Source organism: Kryptolebias marmoratus, linkage group LG9 (genome assembly GCF_001649575.2).
Source record: "Kryptolebias marmoratus isolate JLee-2015 linkage group LG9, ASM164957v2, whole genome shotgun sequence".
Lineage (NCBI taxonomy): Eukaryota > Metazoa > Chordata > Actinopteri > Cyprinodontiformes > Rivulidae > Kryptolebias > Kryptolebias marmoratus.
Genome location: NC_051438.1, coordinates 8036596 through 8056233, shown reverse-complemented (window position 1 = coordinate 8056233; position 19638 = coordinate 8036596). Strand labels below are relative to the sequence as shown.

Genomic DNA, 19638 nt, shown 5'->3' with positions numbered 1-19638 from the left:
CGGGACTTCAGGCAGAAACGTCAGAATATTTCTGCCTAAAGTAACCGTGCATTTTGAAAACAGTCAGTGATGTAAAGGTTTAGAAACTGGCACTCACACGCCAGAAGATTAGAGTTTGGACCGTATTGACGAGTGAACATTTTATAAACCTTGACAGCTGTTTAAAAAAAAAAAAACTTTATTAATTTCACATTAGACAGTTAGTCCAGTAGAAATATTATGAAAATTCCTGGAATGCCAGAGCCTGCACAGGAAACTGAGCTGTCGATAACTTTTACACAGAACACCACTTCCAAAGATGTGAAGTATTGCTTTAAAGCCTCCTTAGCAGCCAGTTTCCACTTTGGTTTGTGAATTTAAACCTGACTACAAGTCATGAAAGTTTGAGTCTGCAGCGCACCTCCAGACTCATCATTATTCTGACTTGTAGCTGCAAATCTAAACAAGATTCCAAGACTGATTTGGAGCCCAGAGTAAAGGAAACGGAATAAGCTCATACCTCAGTTCTTTTTATGAACAAAAATATCTACAGAGACCGGTTTGAACCTGTGTGAGGGGAAACGAGGACAGAGGAAAGAAAAAAAAACAACATAATTTACCGGATAGTTTGTGATGCACATTGGATAAATTCTTCAGAGAAGTGTTTGCGGTGTCCCACTCTGCACCTCCATGTTTCACCCACACAGGTATTTTCATTAATGCTGCCTGATTAGACCCTTTTCTTAGAACTCTGTGTGGGCTTGAACGCTGCATTGTCTGGCATCTCCCTCACACTTATGTTTAGTTTTGTTGCACCTCTTTGGCCGAGACAACATGAACTCATGATGAGTCCACGGAGGTTCTTTTTTTTTTTGTTAAGCAGAGGTTTTGATCCATCACAGCAGGAAAAACCAAACGTGTCTCTATGATCCCAGTGTTTGTGTTCGGAGTGAGCAGCAGCAGGATCAGAAGCTGCGAACCGGAATGCTGCCATGATTCATTTCGTTGCTCGCACCTCCGCTTCTTCGGTGAGCCGATGGTTCCCTGCTTCGCTCGGCAAAAACTTCCGGCGGCTGCGGTTTCGGGCGGGATGAGCGGAAGCCGTGTACGGAATTATCAACGCACAAAACCTTCCCGACGTGTCGTCAAAGTTCTCCAATAACTCGTGGAGTTTCTCTCGTCGTCTGCAGCTCGGGGTCCACTTCAAATGAAAAGTTCTTTTTCCTTCCAAAATCTCATCATCGCACTTTTACTCTAACATGTCTCTTCGTGGAAAAAAAATGAAATATTTAAATAGATGCTTTAAATTACAGGTCATTGCATGGCTGCGGTTTTTTATTCTTTTTACAAACATACAGGCGTGCTGCTTCACTGTCGCGAGTCTTTGGCTCCCTCAGACTTACTCGAGCTCCGGCTTTGCTCCATCGTAATGAAGAAGAGGCAGACTCCCGCCGTCAGCAGCAGGTGCATGGACTCGTACAGTAATTTGGGCGAGAAGACGCTCCATATGAAGAGATGGTAGCGCAGGACCGTCACCAGAACGATGTAGGCTGCGGCTGGCACGGACCGCAGCAGGGCCAAGCAGTAGCAACCGTGGCTAACAGCGACCGGACTCCTGTGGAGAGGAAGAGGATTCATGAGCAGTCCTTTCTGAGGAAGAGTGGAAAACTGAGCGGCTTTATGTGTGCACAGTTGGAGTCACCAAGGACTGTTTGGTGATTTATAGTCAAGGCAATAATATACACTTTTACCTTTCTCTCACACATGAAGATCCAATTATCTCTTCACAATAAAGCTTTTGCTTCTAAAATCTGATTAAGATGGTAATGACATTAAAAAAACGGGCATGAAACAACAATGGATGCAGCCTTCGGTTCATCACACATGTAAGAACAGATGCAGCGCAGAACCCTCTGCTCTACCACAAAACGTTTAAAAGGAAGCACACGAAGTGAGATCACAACAAACGAAGTCCAGAGCTTCAGGACCCCCTACTATCATTAAAGTCTGCTGGTTGGGAACATTGTGGTTTCTTAGTCAACTACAGTGACTTGAACTTTACTCCAGCTCTGTTCAGAGTCAGCGTGTGTAGCTGTAGCTCTGTGTCGAACTTCATTACTCATTTGAAACTGCATCATCCAAATGGAAAGGTAGCTGGCACAAAGAAAAAGCAAACTAGCCTGTGCAACATATTTTAATCCCATTAGATCGATCTTTTAAAGACAAATCCAACACAGTTTGAATTGTTTTTATTCTGTCTACTGGTTACCAATTTATTGTCAGAAAACGATCATCAGAACGGGTCTGAATGAATCCAGCTCTTAAACTCGCAGCAACAGGAAGTCCTGTGTTTAACTTCCTGTTCTCACACCTGGATGAAGATGAGGAATCGCTCTGTTTGGCTGGAAATTTTCAGGTTATTCCTTTGTGGATAACACCTGAGCAAAGCGGTCCAAAGGGCCAGCTCCTGCTCGGCTCTTTGCCGACGTCCATCATTCGCGGAATCAGCTGTAAATCCTCGTAATCTTCGACGATCTTTTAGGATTTTAATCCTTCTTAATTTTTACGCATGGATAACAATATTGATATCACAATGGAGCTTATATTACGCAGATTTTTTTTATATAGGTGCTAAAATGTTTTATTTCATCTGAGTCGAGAAATGAATGAATGAATCAGCTCGATCACTGGCTGACTCAGTGAGCTGTAGCTCTACCGTGTGTCGTTTATTTAATGGATTAAGTACATATAGAGGATTATATGTGACTATACACTGTTTTTGTTAGGCAAAGATCTCACTCAACGTGTAGGGCTCAGAGTATATGTTGGGAATGACTCTCAGCTACTACTCGACCAAACTGTAGATCAACATCTGAAAAAAACTGACTGAGTTGGAGCTATTTTTGTGTTTGCTAAGATTAATTCGCTGGGGAGGTCATACTGAATTGGGTTGACTCCAAAAGTTAATAACATACTACCTGACCAGATTTACGCACTCCTGAACAAGAGTGAAGCTTCCTTTATTCTCCAGCACTAGAAGCACCTAGGGGCTATTTTTCTTTTACCCTCCAAGCATTTAAAACTTTCTATAACTTTGTTAAATTAAGCCACCCATGTCTCACAGCCCATGACTTTTCCTAAAATGACTATTTACATTTATTGGGTGTCTGTGACACAAAATGAACGAATTATGACCACAGAAGGGTTAGAAACAGTGTAACGTGCCGTGCACTGATCCAACATGTAACAGCCACTGTCACTGCTATGGCAATCCGGTTGTAGCACCAAGAATTGATCGGGAGAATGAAAAACAAAATGAATCTTGGCTGATCTAAATGACCTTAGCAAACACAAAATGGCTCAACCTCAGTTTTACAGATACTGAACTAAGATTCGGTGTGGTACTTGCTGAAAGCCATCCTCAACACATACACCAAGAGCTAACAGATGGTGCAACATCTTCATTTAAAGCTGCTATGTAATATGATGGGGCTGCTTCAAAGAATGCTAATTTTCAATTAAATGATAAACATGTTTAATGAATGAGTGTATAGATAGATTGCACTGGTTTGACTAAGTTAGTTATAATGGCTTCTGGCAGTTTTTGAATTGTTAACTAAAGAAACAGAATATAAAGTAGCATTCCTGGAAGGACTGCACATCACCTGTCGTGTTGTATGTTGTGTTTGGCTGCAACTGTAAGTGCTTGAAGTGTGTGTTCGGAATGGTTCTCAGCTACTACTACATCAAAGTTTAGGTCAATATCTGCAAAATTCACAGTTATATTAACTTTTGTGTTTGCTAAGGTCGATTAGCTGCGGTGGCCGTCTTGATTCAGGTTGACTCCAAAAGTTAATGAGTTGTAGATGTACTTTCAATGAGTAGTTTGTACAGTTTCATTTAAATCTGGCCGAGGTATTTTGCTAACAGACAAATAAACCCACACACAAATAGTGGCGAAAACATTCCTGCCTGCCTTTTACCTATTGGCGGAGGGTGATAATGAGAGGTCGGATCAAAACCCAAACAAATACAAGAATGAAGAAACTTCTCTTCTGGAGGTCACAGGACCTGACTCAGAAAGAAATATCGTGTTGAGATCAGTGATCAATATTAGGCTTCATCAGGACTGAGACATCCTCGACAAGAGGCTGAAGGAACATTCCTGCTGCGACTTAAAGACGGCCTGTCGTGGTCGTTAATACCGGACGTCCGTGAACACAGTAAGCCTCTACAGGGCCTTGAGTCAAGACTGACCTGTTTATAAGATCCTTTTTGAGCTCTGCAGCTCATTAGGCAGTGAGCCTGACCCAGAGACAAGACAAAACAATCCCAAAATCACAACTGTCCCAACGATTTTTGGTGGGTTTTTTTTTTCAATCTGTGATAAATAAATCAAGCAGAATCTGTTCAAATATGACACAGAGCCTTCTGGCATGATATGATTCTTGTCAAGTCAAAACACGAAACTGTTAAAAACAAACAAAGTCATCCTTGCAATCGGTACTGCTGCAATGACAGTGGGTCAAAATGACCCCCTCTGGTGCTTCTAGTGCTGGGACTGTTTAAAGGGCAGATCTGCAGAGATGCAGCAAACAACCAAGAGAAGTACACCTATAGTCTGTTAATGACTACATTTGCAAGCATACTAGCATTTATGCTACCATGATGATAATCATCCTCCTTCCCCTGTGAGAAATTGTAACCTTTATTTAACCAGGAAGTCCTTTAACATTATCTCTTTTTCAAGGGAAGACCTAGTCCAGATGGCATACCAACACAAAGTTACAAGCTAACTATTACAATAAACATCAAGATGTGTAAATTAAGTTAAACTAGTCAGAATCAGCATGATTCAAATCCAAAGTGCAGACTGAGAATAGTAGTTGCACTCATCAGTTAAAGAAGACCTAAAAAGAGTTTTTAAATCTACCAAAGACAGAAGCTTTAAGCTTTAGTTCAGTCTGAAGATTCCTCCACGGCCAAGGTGCAAAACAAGAGAACGCTGTTAGACAAAATGTCAGAAAATAATCCTGGAAACTCTGAAAAGGAGCCAACTCGAAGACCACATCTTATAACGGGTCTTAGAAGGTATTAAAATTTTACCCAGTATATATTTGTACATTCAAATATACAAAATAGGCTTAAAGAGGGCAAATAAACCAGATTCTAAAGCTTCCAATGATGTGTTCTATACAACAAATTACTTAAAAAAATGTAAAGAACTATGGTATACAAAATCAGAGGAGGATGCAGTTTGCATATGAATAATATCATAGCAAAGAACATTGAAAAATGTAGTCGGAACAAGTTTTTTTTCCTGACAGAAAATTGTTTTTTGATAATAAAAGCCCAATCTAACCTTTAGCATTTTACTACATGATCAATATGCATTCTATAAGAAAGACATCATCCATCCAAGCACCCCAATAACTGTAGGATGACACTGTTTTGATAAGCCCCCCCCCCAAGGGTAGAAATGACAATATTATCTGAGAGATCCTGGCTAAATAGAGAAGTAAGGTTCACTCTGAAAAATCCCCTTTCAGTCTCTATGACAGGAGACACAGTTCCACTGAAGGAGCTGAAGGATGGACTTAAAAGAGCAAACGCTTTACAAATACAAAGTCATCTTTTCACTTGTGTGAAAGAGCATCAAGGCCACTAAGAAATACAGAAGCGAAACTGTTGGATGAATGCCCTCGGGCTCTGAATACATTTCATGCCGGTGTTTTTAGCTGCAGTCCCTCCTCTCTTGTTTCAGGCTCCCACTTCCACCAGGTGAGCTGCCTCTTAGTGCGCCCACTGAGGATTCAAAGAGGCTGCTGCTCAGAGTCGCCACCCACAAAGAGGCAGAGCCTGATGATACACTGAGACAGGCGGTGCCAGTTTGTCTAACAAACATCTACAAGATGTCTGCAATTATCCCCCGGACTAAAAGATTAACTGTAGCCTGCATGACTGACTGTAGTTTGATGACCCTGTTCGCTCTCGGAAACACAATCTCTGATGTCAGGCTCCTCTCTTACAAACTTCATTTCTAACTTGAATAAACTGTGGCTGCTTGGAGTAAAACTTTTTTAAATTTATTGATAAAACAGGCCGCGATGTGTGTTCTTAAACACTGGCTCCCCCCCAGGAACCTGTCCTGAGCCCCCTGCTGTACACAATAGCAACAAATGGCCGCCCAGGATAAATACCCAGGCAGTCGTATTGATGAGTTTCCTGACAACATGGTGGAGGTGAGCTTGATAGCCCGAAACGATGAGTCACTGTAACGGCAGGAGGTGGAAGAACTCATGATTCGTGCAGAACAAACAATCCCCGCATCAACGTGCCGAACAAGGGGGGACATTGCTGTGGATTTAGGACCACTCTCCTTCACCGCTCCTTATTGACGCGGCTTGCTGTGGAAACTGTCTGCAGTTTTAAGTGTCTCGGGGTACACATTTCCAATAAAGAAATGATGCACGGTGAGCATCATAAAGAAGGCCCATTAGCGACTGCATTTCCTCAGGAGACTGAAGCGGGCTGGCATCAGCACTCCAGTATTGATGACGTTTTATCAGTGTGAGGTGGAGAGTACCCTCCTCCATCACCACCCGGGACAGGAACGACTCTGCAGAGGCTGCTTTAACTCGGCCTAAAAACAACTCCCTCCCATTGAGGACATCTACACCAGAGGAGGACGACGTCTTGTTAATGTAAGACCCCTCCCACCCAGAACTCTTTGATTTGAACTTTCCTCCTCATTGATTTACCCTTCCCTTACTGTACATCTCACTGCTGTACCGCTTCCACTGTCAGCGGGATATATTGCTGTTTACTATACTATAAGCTTTTAGTGACTATTTTAATGCACTTAAATTTCCTACTGCTTTACATTATGTATGCTTTACAGCTTTTATGGTAGACTTCGGCTAGACTTTATGGTTTTATTTTGTCCCATCGTGTTTTTTTTTTGTTTAATTGTTGTTGTAATCTGTTGTTTCTGTGTGCAGCACTTTGGCCAACCACATTCATTGCCGGCCAGTCTTAAAGTCCAACTTTTAGTTATCAGCCATTCTTTAGCTTGTTTTTCCAACTTTGTTTTAATCGAAAGCAACTGTTTCCAGCACCCATTCTCACATCTTTTACTGAATTGCCTTGCTAGTCTCCTGGTTTCATGACTCTTTAAGCACGTCCAATAAATAGCCCCTTTTTGTCAAAAGAGTTTCCAAAGACGAGCCCCTCTTTAAGCTACCGATAAACATTCACAAACTACTCATCCAGCCGGCTTTGTTCCACAACAGTGTGGAGTTTAGGGGTGTTGATGTGGAGCACTACACATAAAATGGGTCTTGGACATCTTTCATTCTGAATCCTGCAGGTATCTGGTCGCACAAACTGTCTGTCACCACAACGTCGAGTCGCCATGCTGGCTTATCCTGCCCTGCGTCAACTACGGCTCTGTCACCACTCCTGTCAGGATTTGGGGTTTCTTTGAGTTTCTTTTTGTACTTAGGTTCATTGTTTTCTTGTGTTTCTGTAGTCCTGTTAATTTTCTGGTTCATCCTGTGTTCAGTTTAAAAAGTTCTTGTGTGTTGGGTTTTATTTTCTCTCGTGTTTCTATAGTTTTGATTATTTGTGATCTGTGTTTTGTCTGCCCCCTGTACTCTTTGTGGTCCATTTTGAGACATTATGAAGACTCCCTTGAGAAATCAGTTTGACAACTAGTTTCCATTAGTTGCAGCCCAGTGAGATCCTTTAGTTTAGTTAATAAGCATTTTTTCATCACCAAAACCAGATTTTTTTTAATATTTCTAAAAAACTTGTTTTTTTAATGCTTTTTAGAGCATTTTTGATGCTCTCAGTTTTATTTATTTATTTATTTTCCCCAACTGGAAGAGAGATGCTCTCTTTAATTTAATTTATTTATTTTTTGCTTTAATAAATGACTAAAACCTAGGAATCAATTTCAGGGCCATCTTGTTTTGAATTTGATTTGAAGTAGAAAAATAACCGAACAGTGTGTGTTTTGTGTTTGGATGTTTTTTAGAAGGTTTTCAAAAACCTTTTGGTGTTTGTTGTTTGATAGCTTTGGAAGTTTATTAAAACCTTTGTGATGGCACAAAGCTAAGTTAATTGCTTAACCTATGAAGCTAATCTCAATAATAAAGCTAACAGAAGTCTTGACTGATGCAAAAGCGGTCGTGATAAGGATGGTCTATACTACACTAGGTATTTTTTGCTGTATCTGATCCTGCCATCCACACACAAAGTGCGTTTTTGGTGAGGAAAAAAAAACTAGAACCTTTATTTATACAGAAAGTATACAGTGAAATTATCTGCAGCCCCAATCAGTGAAACGAGAGCAATCCAACTATCTTACAAGACTTTTTTCCTACATGCAAACATTAAACACGGGCACACCACAGAGCTGTGTGCTCAGCCCACTCCTCTTCACTCTACTGCTTCGCCATCCACTCCACAAACACGATTATGAAATTTGCAGACGACGCACATTAGTTGGTCTCGTATCGAATGAAGATGAGACTCACTAGAGAGAGGAGATCCAGCACTTGACAAGGTGGTGTTCGGATAACAACCTTGTTCTGAACACCAGCAAAAGCGAGGAGGTCATTGAGGACTATAGAAGGACCAGGAAGACTGCACATGGTCCCCTTCTCATACAAGGAGAGGCTGTGGAGAGAGTGAATGTGGGCATCCACATCCCATCATATCTAACCTGGTCTCTGAACACGTCCCACCTGGTGAGGAAAGCCCAACAGAGGCTTCCTCAGGAAGTTGAAATGGTTTGGACTCTCTTCTCAGCTGCTCCTAAACTTCCACAGAGCCACATTAGAGAGTATTCTCTGTCTCAGTGAGACAGTGTGGTACGGGAGCTGGTCCGGCTGATGAAAACAGCTCAGTTGATTGTAGGGGATACACCTCTACCAGAGCTAGACTCCATATATGATGGCCGGTTACAGAGGAAGGCCAGTCGTATTGCTGCAGATCCCACCCTCCCTGGAAGAGGGCTGTTTGTGCCTCTCCCTTCTGCAGACACAAACAAGTAGACTGAGAGACAGCTTCTTTGCAAGGGCTGTGAAATCCATCCCCCCCACTGCTCTCAGACACACACACACAACATACGGACCCTGGTAGACGTACACTCACACCTCACTAACACAAACACACTCACTCATTCACACATGAAGACTGGGACTTGTACTGTGCTGCACTTCATGACATCTTTATGTATTCGCTGCTGGATGCTTTGAAATACCGCCATTCGGTGTGCTGCTGACTGTCAAACTCTGTAAATTTTATAAATTAGATTATTGTTCTGTATGTGAGGACCATTACCCGAGAGCACCAAACAAATACTTGTTGTGCTATGAATGATGAGAAGAAATATTCTTGATTCTAAAAAACACCTAATAAGTAGACCATATAGACCTGTACATATATAAGTGTGTATAAAAGTGTTAAGAATATTAATTGCACAGGGGGGAATATTACAGAGGTTAATGGACAGGGGCATGTCCTGCAGGGTTCATAAATTACTGTGACATGCACAAACATTTATATACAAACAATAAAAAAGGGAATTACTAATAAATAAACCAGTCTAAAATGTATCTGTGTATAAAAAATGTGTATGGAAAATTCTGAATGTGTGGTTGTTCACAGCTACAAATATTGAATGCACAGTGTAGTGTTTCACACAAAAAAAGAAGACTTTTGAAAGCAATTTCCAAAATGGAAATGTTTAAAAACCATTATTTGTAAACTCAAAATCTTGAGGTTTTCTGAGATTATTTAGCAGCCTATTTTGTACATTTTCACCATTTCCTTGTACCATAAAAACCAAAACAACAAAGCAATTTTTTTTGGTCTGTCTCACTTTATTCCAGTCCAGTCCCCACTAAACTTTAAGTGTGTACTAAAACGGTACTAAAAACAGAGGAAGTTGTTACCAATAAAAAAAGAGCTACAATTGTTACATTTTTTGTGAATTTTCTTTCTCTAGATCTTGATTTTGTTAATGTTTTCGCCACGTAGTGACACAGCATGGGTATTTACAGGATATACAGTGTTGTTACAGAAGACAGTGTTTTACAATATTCAGTGTTTTTGTTAGAATGTGTGGACAGAGAAAAAAAAATAGAAATTAGGGGTAAAATGAATTAGAAAAATAACGATGGTAGTGTAGACGGGCCCTTCATTGGCTAAACTGTTTAAACTTGTGAAAATTTAAAAGAGGATTTTACTGAATTCCAAGTTTTTCATGAAAACCATCAGCTTTAACCAAGGATATTTTCAAATCACAGTATACCTTAAAGAGACTATTAGGTTTTAATTGTTTAAAATGTGAGTCATAATCAGTTCATTTAAAGTGCTGTTTAAAACTGATGCATAATTAGTTTCGGTCTCAACAGAGGGGTGACATTAAGCCAATATCTCTACAGCGGAATCTCTAATGAGTGTTAGCAACAATCACTTTAGATAATATTATTGACATTTGCCTTTAGAGACAGAGGTGACGCATTAAAACCTGTCTATTTGCGCCTCTGTAATGGACTCCTCTGCAGAGCTGTGAAAAAGTCCCACATGCCCCCAGAGAAACGAAGCTTGTCAGTGTAATGTCATGTCACGGTAACTCAGATGAAAGATAGCAGGAGAAAAGAGAAATGACACCCAAGTTCTGAAAAAAACCGAACCACAGGGATCAATGTGACATTAAGGCTTTTCAATGGCCACCTGTGTGCGCCGAGCGACAGATGAAAACAGCTGAAGTTGTAATTGTAGCTCGTTTACGTCGGTTTGTAAAATTCTGCCAACGACTCTCATCCCTCATTGAGGAAGACGGGTGGCAAACATCTCTAGTTTCCAGTTTTAGAAATGATGCCGAACAAGCTGACTAAGCTTCTGCTTGATGTGCAATCACAGGGAGAATTGTACAACAAATTAAACAACGTGAAGAGGGACCAATGAATAATACATATGATGAGCTACAAAAGCAGCTCGCCGCAGGAGAGAAGCTGAGCTTTTTTAAAATATCAAGAAAAACGAGGTGGAAGCCCAGCAGATATTTGTTTTTCCTGTGTTTTTCGTCATATTGTTAAAACTGTAAAAGCTTGATATCGTAATGAAGTTGAAATGACGATGTAGTTTGGTAGTATTTAGGCAAACGTGCGGAGCAGCTATCGATCAGAGCCGTTTCCAGCACGTGCCTTTGTGGTCAAGCTGCTGCTGATGCAGAGTGAATTTGACATGAGCCGAGACTATTTTAGCTTCATTTGTCACAATACCTCTGAGTGTGTAATAGAGCTGGGCTTTCTGTGGAGAGCTCCGTGCTCCAAGTAATAAGGGATAATAAGATCGGATGTGTGCATGTCCTGTTCCGTCATGTTTACACGCTGGACTTAATGTGTCCTCAGACGGAGGAAGAATCACGTTCCTGCAGCAACTTCCGGAGGCTGCCACGTTTTTGACGGCGCACATACGGAGCTGATGGCGATCTGTCTGTTTAGCAGCTAAAATCACAATAAAGAGGCTGCTACTGCAAACTGTAATCTGCTGTTTGAGGCCACATTAGTGCTGCAGGACTAAATGTTCTCATTGCACAATTTTAACTTTGTTTTTATGTCTTATCCTTTCTTTCTAATTAGCTACAATAAATGCGTAATGTGAGATTTTTACTTTCAAAACCAGAAAAAGCAAATGGTTTAATGGGTAAAAGGAGAACATAATACACTTTTTACACAGTTTCACAGCTATAATTAAAGTTTAAGTGGGGTTCTGTGAAAAGGTTATGAACATTTAATATCTTACCTGTTGTAGATAGCTCTTTGAACGACCTCAGTTTGGAGAAATAGAGTTTTTATATATAATGAGCTAAATGCTAGTCTGAGTGGGACAAAAATCAAATCGGATCACTGGTGTCTTCAAACAATTTCAATCTCAAACATTTTAATAGTAGTTCATGCAAACTGTATTCTATAAACCTTTACACTGCTGTCAATCTTGCATCACACAGTTATTCTGCCTAAAATATTAAGATAATTCTGCTGAACGTCAAATGAAATCAAATTATAGTTTATTTATATACTGTAGCACAGTTAAAAGCAAGTTTCTTTGACTAACATGCTTTGCAGAGAGTAAGGTAACAACAACAGTAGTAATATAAATAACAAAAGTGAACTAAAATACAGTAATAAAGGAATTTAAAATTAAATTAACTTGCACAATGAAAGTCAAGATGTCCTGCTCAGCTCAAACTAAAATCAGTGAAAACAAATGGGTTTTTGCACAGATTGCAAGTGATCGATGGTCAGAACAGCTCTTATTTGCAAAGGGAAGGTGTTCCATAAATTGGGGACCAACCCCTGAAAGAGCTCTGTTACCTCTGGTTTTAAGCTTTGATCTGAGAATGTCTAAAAGCAATGGATCGGTGGACCTCAGAGCTCTGGATGGAGTGTTATTTTAAAATCATTGTAAAGTTTTAAAAATCGGCAACAAAATCTTCAACTGAACTGTGAAGCGGACAGGAAGCCGGTTGAAAGGAGGCCAGCAGGGGTGTGGTGTGATCACGTCTTCTGTTTCCTGTCAGAATAAGAGCTGCTTTATCTTGAACAGCTGGCAGACGCCGACTGATTAAGACCTGAGTAAAAAGAATCACAATAATCTGGATAAGATGTGTTTAACTAAGGAGCTTGAATTGGAAAAAAGAGAAGTACAGCCAGCTGCTGCTGCTATTTGCACTTGGAAATAATTATTCTATTTGATGTAAACGACCACGTAATGCAAAACTGACAGCAGCCTAAAGGTTTATAAAACAATGTTCACATAACTTCTATTAACTTTTTGAGACTGGAGTTTTAAGACGGCAGCAATCCACTTTGGTCTTGGTCCAGACTAGCCGTTAGCTCATCAGTCGGTCATTCAAAGAGCTATCTACAACAGGTAAGATATTAACTGTTAATAATATTTCCACAGAACCCCACATCAAAAGATGTGACATTTCCCTTTAAGTGATTTTGCTATTATTTATGAAACTACCAAATGTGTTGTTGGGCTAGAGTAATGGTGTTCTTTGTTCAATGAAATGTCACCAAGAATAAAAAAGAAAAAAGTTAGTTTTTAAATTTAAGGTGTGAGTCAATTTCAGATCTTTGCTTTCGATAGACATTTTTCTTATGGTGGTTTATTTTATTTTTCTAATTAACTTTTCAGTCATTTTTGTAGTTAGCGGCACTTTAAGTTCAACAAATCTCTTCAATCGGAGACGGTGAAGACTACTGAACACTAACATTTTCAGATTTTGAAAGAATAATAAGAATTCAAATGCTGTATGTACATATTCACCTTCTTACTGTGGTACTTTTGAGCCGAAACAGTTTTCTACAACAAATCTCAAGTCAGCAGCCTCGGGCGGGTCCTTTCCTTCGTGTTACCAGCATGTAGACAGCAAAGACAGGTTAAATCAGCTCCTTTCACACGAAGAGCACCTTTTGTCTCCATTTACGCATCTTTTTAGCTCTGGCTCCGGCAGCAGCACAGCTGTTGGCCGGCCGCAGACCTCATCACTCAGCGCTGCTCCGAGGGCCTCACGCTGAGGGGAAGCTGCTTTCACACACACACACACACACACACACCCAGCAGCCCAGTTACTGGCCTCCCTCCAGTTCACGGGCTGTGTGGTGCATCTTTAACGCGCCGCATGAAACTCTCTGTGTTTGCACGAGTAAACAAATTAAAGGAATAACTCGGTGCGTCCGCACACCACAGAGAGCGGGTTCTGGAAATAAAAAAGCAAGCAAGCGGCAATCAAAAAGTAAATGTGATGATAGTGAGAAGCTGCTCTCGCAGTCAATTAATGAAGTGAACAAACAAACAAACAAAAAGCGGAGAGGAGACCAAATGGAATCCGTGTTTCCAACGGAGGAATATCTGATCTCCGTACAGACTGTGGGCATCCAGTTCAGGACTTCAGCAGACAACAACAAAAAGGAAAAGTTTCTCTGTTTTAGTCTTTTATAGCTCAGCTTCTACCCGTCACGGACCTTTTAGATTAGATGTTGGCAGCCTGTTGAAAAGATTCGAGCACACGTAGGCTGCAGTTACTTTAAAGGAAATAACACAGACATTATTGTTACATTTAATGATGCTAACTGCGCCAAATGCAACAAAAGTTGTAAAAGACGGATAAAAAAAAAAAGTCAGCACTATAATTATTTTGACTTTGTTTCACTAAATTTATAAAATTTTTTGTTTTGTAAAGCTGCATTAAAGTTATTTTCTCTCTTTCTTTCTCTCTCTCTCACACACACACACAGACACACACACAGTGAAACAACCTCTGCTCCTAATATGTAAAATTAATGAATGTTTTTGTCAGGAAGGTTGTTCAGTTACAGAGTACAGCTACAATAAAAGGAATTAATGGATTAACTATTCAACATGTAGACCTGTCAATCAGATTTTTTTGGTTATATTCATATTTTACTTTAGCCACAGCTGCAATTTACTTAAAAAAAAGACAGTGTCTTTAAAAAAGTTTTCACCTCCTTGGATGTTTTACATTTTTATTGCTGTCATACATCAATCATGGTCAATATAAATTGGCCTTTTTGGAAATAAATTTCAGAAACACTTTCAATGTCAAAGTGAAATCAAATTTATACAAAGTAATAGCAATTAAATAAAAAAGATGCGATGTAAAATAAGTGACTGCATAAATATTCACCCCCTTTGAAGTGACTGTCCTAATTCAACTCAGAGAAAAGATGATTGATCCTACACATCCCTATGAAGAAGGAGAAGAGAGAGAGAGAGACCACCATGACACCTGTGAGATCTGAAGGAGTTAAAGCTCCAGCAGGTGATGAGAGAGACTGTACAGATAACACCTGCTGATCAGGTTCTTCAGCAGTCTGAGATTTATGGGCGAGGGACAAAAAGAGAGACACTGATGAAGAAAACTCAGACTCAAACTCAACTAGAGTTTGCTAAACTACACGTGGAAGGCTCCATGATCAACAGAACTCAGTCTCTCCATCTCTCCGGCTGAAGCTTTAACTCCTTCAGAGTCACAGGGGTCTTGGTGGTCTCTCTCCCTGTTCTTTATATTCTATCCTTCCATCTCTTCATGATGGATTTAACACAACTCCTGAGGATGTTTATGGCATTTTGTATCAATATGTACTTGTGTTTTAAATAATCTGCTCTCTGAGTGGAATCAGGAGAGTCCTTTTAAAGGGGGTCAATGGGGCCGTGGTGGCTCAGTGGTCAGTGACACAATCTTATAACCCCGAGGCTGCAGGTTCTACTCCAGGTTGCGTCAGGAAGGGCATCCGGTGTAAAACAATTGCCAAATCTGTTGTGAGTTCAGTCGCTCTGGCTAAACGCTGAAGAGGGGAGCAGCCGAAACAACAACAACAATAAAAGATTGAATATATACATATGCAGTCACTTATTCTACATTGCATATTTTTATTTAATTGGCATTAGTCTGTTAAAATTTGACTTCACTTTGTCATTGAAAAGGTTTTTTTTTTTAATTTATTTGTGAAAAAGGCCAATTTATTTTGGATTTATTGGACACTACCAATAATAGGGGGTGAAAACCTACTATAGGTACAAATAGATGGATCGATAGTTTTGTGGTTTTCCATTAAACTACAAAATCTACTCACAAAAACTAGTCGATTTTTAAAATATTTGACAACTACAAACAATATAAGAATCTCTGATCAGGGTTTATACAATTTTGTTACGTAAATTGGAATTTTCTGTCAATTTTCTTTACTCAGTTGACCTGATTGGCTACGAGTTCAGTTTCCATGTGGTATTGTCCCAAATGTCACTGAACTGAACGTCCTTACCTTTGTCTTTCTGCGCTCAGGTAGCAGACCAGGTGACACGCCCACAGCAGCGGGCCGGCGTAGGTGCTGAGAGCTGTTAGAAAGATGGCAGGCACTTCGACGTAGCTTTCCAGTCCAACGAAGCCAACTGAAATGTCGACAGTGGCTATGTTGTTGGAGTTCCCCTGCACACACACACACACACACACAAACTCATTTATATCCTTGACTGGGGTGCAGGAAAGAACCAGACTGTGTACGAACAAAACCAAGTACAAAGATGTGTGACTTTAAGGGGCTCAGAGTTCTAAAGAACAGGTCCTTTGCTTTTTTTAACGATGACTCGGAGCTGCTGCCGACTTCCCAGCAGCCCAGATGTTTGTGCTTTCAATCTCTGAACAGAGCAGCTCCTCTACTGTGGCTGCAGCTTTCAATGTGCTTTTGCCAGTAAACACTTTTTTTTTTTTTTTTAAATCTGACAAAAACAGCACACTTTTGCATAATTCACTTTAAAAACTCAGATCTAAAAACAACTTTTTAAAACCTAAAATGTAAAATATACACAACTCAAGCTTTTATTGCACAACATAAAACAAAAGCAAACCTAAGATTAGAGACCGAGAACTCCTTGAAGAAATGCCTGTCACCCGCCGTCTTTCATGCCGGAGCTTTAGATTAAGGATGGAGTTAAAGACATTATGAATGACGTTAGTGTGATGCTACAAGATGTCCCGCTCAGAGTACATGTTGAGGATCAGTCTCAGCAACTACCACATCAAACCGTAGCTAAAAATATGTAAATTTGACTGAGTTAGAGACAGTTTTGTGTTGGCTAAAGCTACCATCTAACTGGGCTGCGACTAGTTAGCAAAGTGCATTCGGCAGTGTCCAAAATGTCTCAGAACGTTTGAAAATTTTCTCAATTTGAGACACAGAGGCTCCAGTTTTGATAAAAGTTAAAAAATTACCCGCAATAAATGTTCTCTCAAGCGTTAGCGGGCGTCTCGAACACATCTCAAACCCGTCGTAATTTTTTGCCACGAGTGGCTCCAACTCGTTTAAAGAAATTTAAAACTGGATTTTCATGCCTGGAAGGTCCAAGGCTGTAACTCTAAAAGTCCAGGTCTAAAAACCCCACAGAGGATAAATAATAATGACTCAAAGCTGGTCCAAATCTGCCGACTATCTTTATTTTTTAAACGTACACCAGTAGATTCGTTAATAAACATGGGGTCAGCGGCCAAGGTGGGTACAAAGCAGGCCCAGGTGAGTGTGATGTGGATAGCGGTGGGCAGCAAAAGAACGTGCAGGACTTAGAATACAGTTTTGCAACTCGCGCTTTCTAAAAATTGGTTGCGTAAGATGCGTCTGCATGGCTCGCTGGTTGCAAACACTTCAAATTCCGTGAGACTGCAACAGAAAAACCTGCTAATTTTCTTACAGTTATGAGTTGCCAACCAATCTCCACCCGGTGAGACACCGCCTTAAGGTCGATTAGCTGTGGCGGCCATCTTTAGTTAATCAGTTAATCAGATTAATGCCTGAAGGTTTCATTAGCGGCTGTCCAGCGGGTCATAAGATGCTACAGATAAACGAACACATACAAACAGACGTGGGCAAAAACATTTTTGCCTTTCCGCCATTGGCAGAGGGCGATGAAAGCTTCACACATCTGTGAGAGAAGCTTTTCTTTACAAAGCTTTTCTGGCAGTGAGTTAAAACCACAAACCAACGTAAAACAGGCCCATAAGGAGGCTTTAAATCAACAGTTCAGATCTTTTGAAGCGGGGTTCTGTGGCAAAATTGAGAATCAATTAATTTCTTACCTGCAGACAATTCTATGAACAAAAAATTCTGACTGGACTCCAAAAAGCAGCTATTTTACACAGAATTCTGCAGTTAATTGTTCATAACTTCTCCGCAGAATCCCACATGAAAACGGCTGAACTATCCTTTCAGCAAGTTCAAACTGGTTTGGATTTATCCAGCAAATTGAACAGGGTTGTTCACGAGATAATTACACTTAAATTCTGTTTGTTCAGTGTTTTTTTTTGTTCTGTTTTGCACAGCCACGAGTTAAATCAGTAAAAATCAGCCGAGATCAAAGCTCTTTCTCTCTGGATGTGAATGCAGCGGCAGTCTGTGAGCAGCAACACGTTACCTAACAGTTTCCACCCCATCTGCACACATATCTCTGATCTGACAGGACGAGAACACCACCAGCTGCTTCCACTTTAAACAAACAGCAAACATGAGTAAGCAGGTTGAAGCCTGCAGATGGAGATTTTCTCCCCCTTGCTTTCTCGGTGAAATCCTGCTGTGATGTTCCAAATGTCGTTTCTGTGCAAAAAAAAAGGGAAAAATTTATTGCTTTTTAAAGTACTGAACAACAAAAAGTCCCAGACAAAAAACGACAAGTCGTCAAAGACGTCAGGCGCCACGGCAGGTTGGTGCATTCTGTTCAGAGAAAGCAAAATTAGGAGCTTAACGTTTCTGCTCGTGTGCGAACGGCTGAGGAAACCGGGGAGGGGGCTCACTTCTGGACCATAAACGCCTCTTTGCTGCCTGCATCCGCTTTTTAAAATTCAGAGAAAATCCACGGCAAAGTCTGAGACAATTAAATGGGAAGAGACAAAATAAAATAAAAAATTTCCCTCAGGACAAGTTTTATTTCTCGTCTCGTACAAGTTGGCTTGTCTTTTGCCAGTAGCAGTGTTTGCAGCTGAGGCTACCTGGAGGATTTCCCACGATCCTCTGGTGGTTTTGGCTGCTGGGCTGCCAGAAAACGTGGCTGCTTTAGAAAAAACATCTGATTTCTGCCAAAAGTTACAATGAAGCTTCTGAAAACCGAGCCGAAAAAGGCAGCCATGCTGCTGCAGTCTTCCAGCTAAGACCAGTTTGTAACACACTGATCACGTGTCGTCAATGCCGCTTATTAAGCTGTAATTACCGCTCGCCAGAGGAGGTGAAAGGGCGAGAACGATTTTGGATCGTGTCTGTGTGTTTGTTTGTATGTCGCATTAGAAAACTATCCCATGAACCACTCAACAGATGGAAATGAAACACTTAAAAAAGTCATGACAGCTGATTAACTTCTGGAGTCAAGCCCATCCAAGATGGCCGCCAAGCTTAGAAAACACATAACTCAGCTAATTTTTCAGCTACTGAGCTAAAATTTGTTGTGGTAGTAGCTGAAAGTGTTTCTCAACTCACACTGATCCAACTATATCTGCTTTTGAAGCTTCGCCATTAACTATCGGAGTCAATGCTGTCTGTCTGTTAGCAAAACATCTCATGTACCACTGAACTTATTTTATTTAAAGTTTCTGAAAGTAACCACTGGATATCCCAGCTGCATCTGATTAGCTTTTGGAGTCACCCCAAATCAAGATGGCTACCACAGCCAAATGGTATTTGAAAAGACAAAAACAGCTATAACTCAGCAAAGTTCATAAATATGAAGCTAACATTTGGTGTGGTAGTAGCTAAGAGTCATTCACAATACATACTCTGAGTCCAACATATGGCTGACATCTTTGTCTAAAACTTTGGCATTACTTGTTGGCATCAGCCCAGTTTGTCTGTTAGCAAGTTACCTAATGAACCAGAGGATGTATTTTAATGAAACACTCAGAAAGTAATCCTTGGGTGCACATCTTCAGCTGATTAACCTTTGAAGTGAATCCAATTCAAGATGGCCACTGCAGCTGATCGGCCTCAGCAAACACATAAATGCCTTTAACTCTGTCAGTTTTACAGATATTGAGCTAAAAGTTGGTGTGCTCGTAGCTGAGAGTCATCCTTAACA

General features: G+C 40.5%; 1 protein-coding gene across 1 annotated transcript in view; it reads right to left on the bottom strand.

The window, feature by feature from the left end:
• Positions 1-488: 488 nt before the first annotated feature.
• Positions 489-19638, bottom strand: part of pigg (phosphatidylinositol glycan anchor biosynthesis class G) — a 113139-nt gene continuing 93989 nt past the window's right edge. Inside the window, exons 12-13 of the mRNA XM_017437705.3 lie at positions 15852-16015; positions 489-1594 (exon numbers count right to left, since the gene is read on the bottom strand). Of these exons, the coding sequence (XP_017293194.1) occupies positions 1348-1594; positions 15852-16015 (411 nt within the window). The 3' untranslated portion in view covers positions 489-1347. The remainder of the gene's footprint in view (positions 1595-15851; positions 16016-19638) is intronic.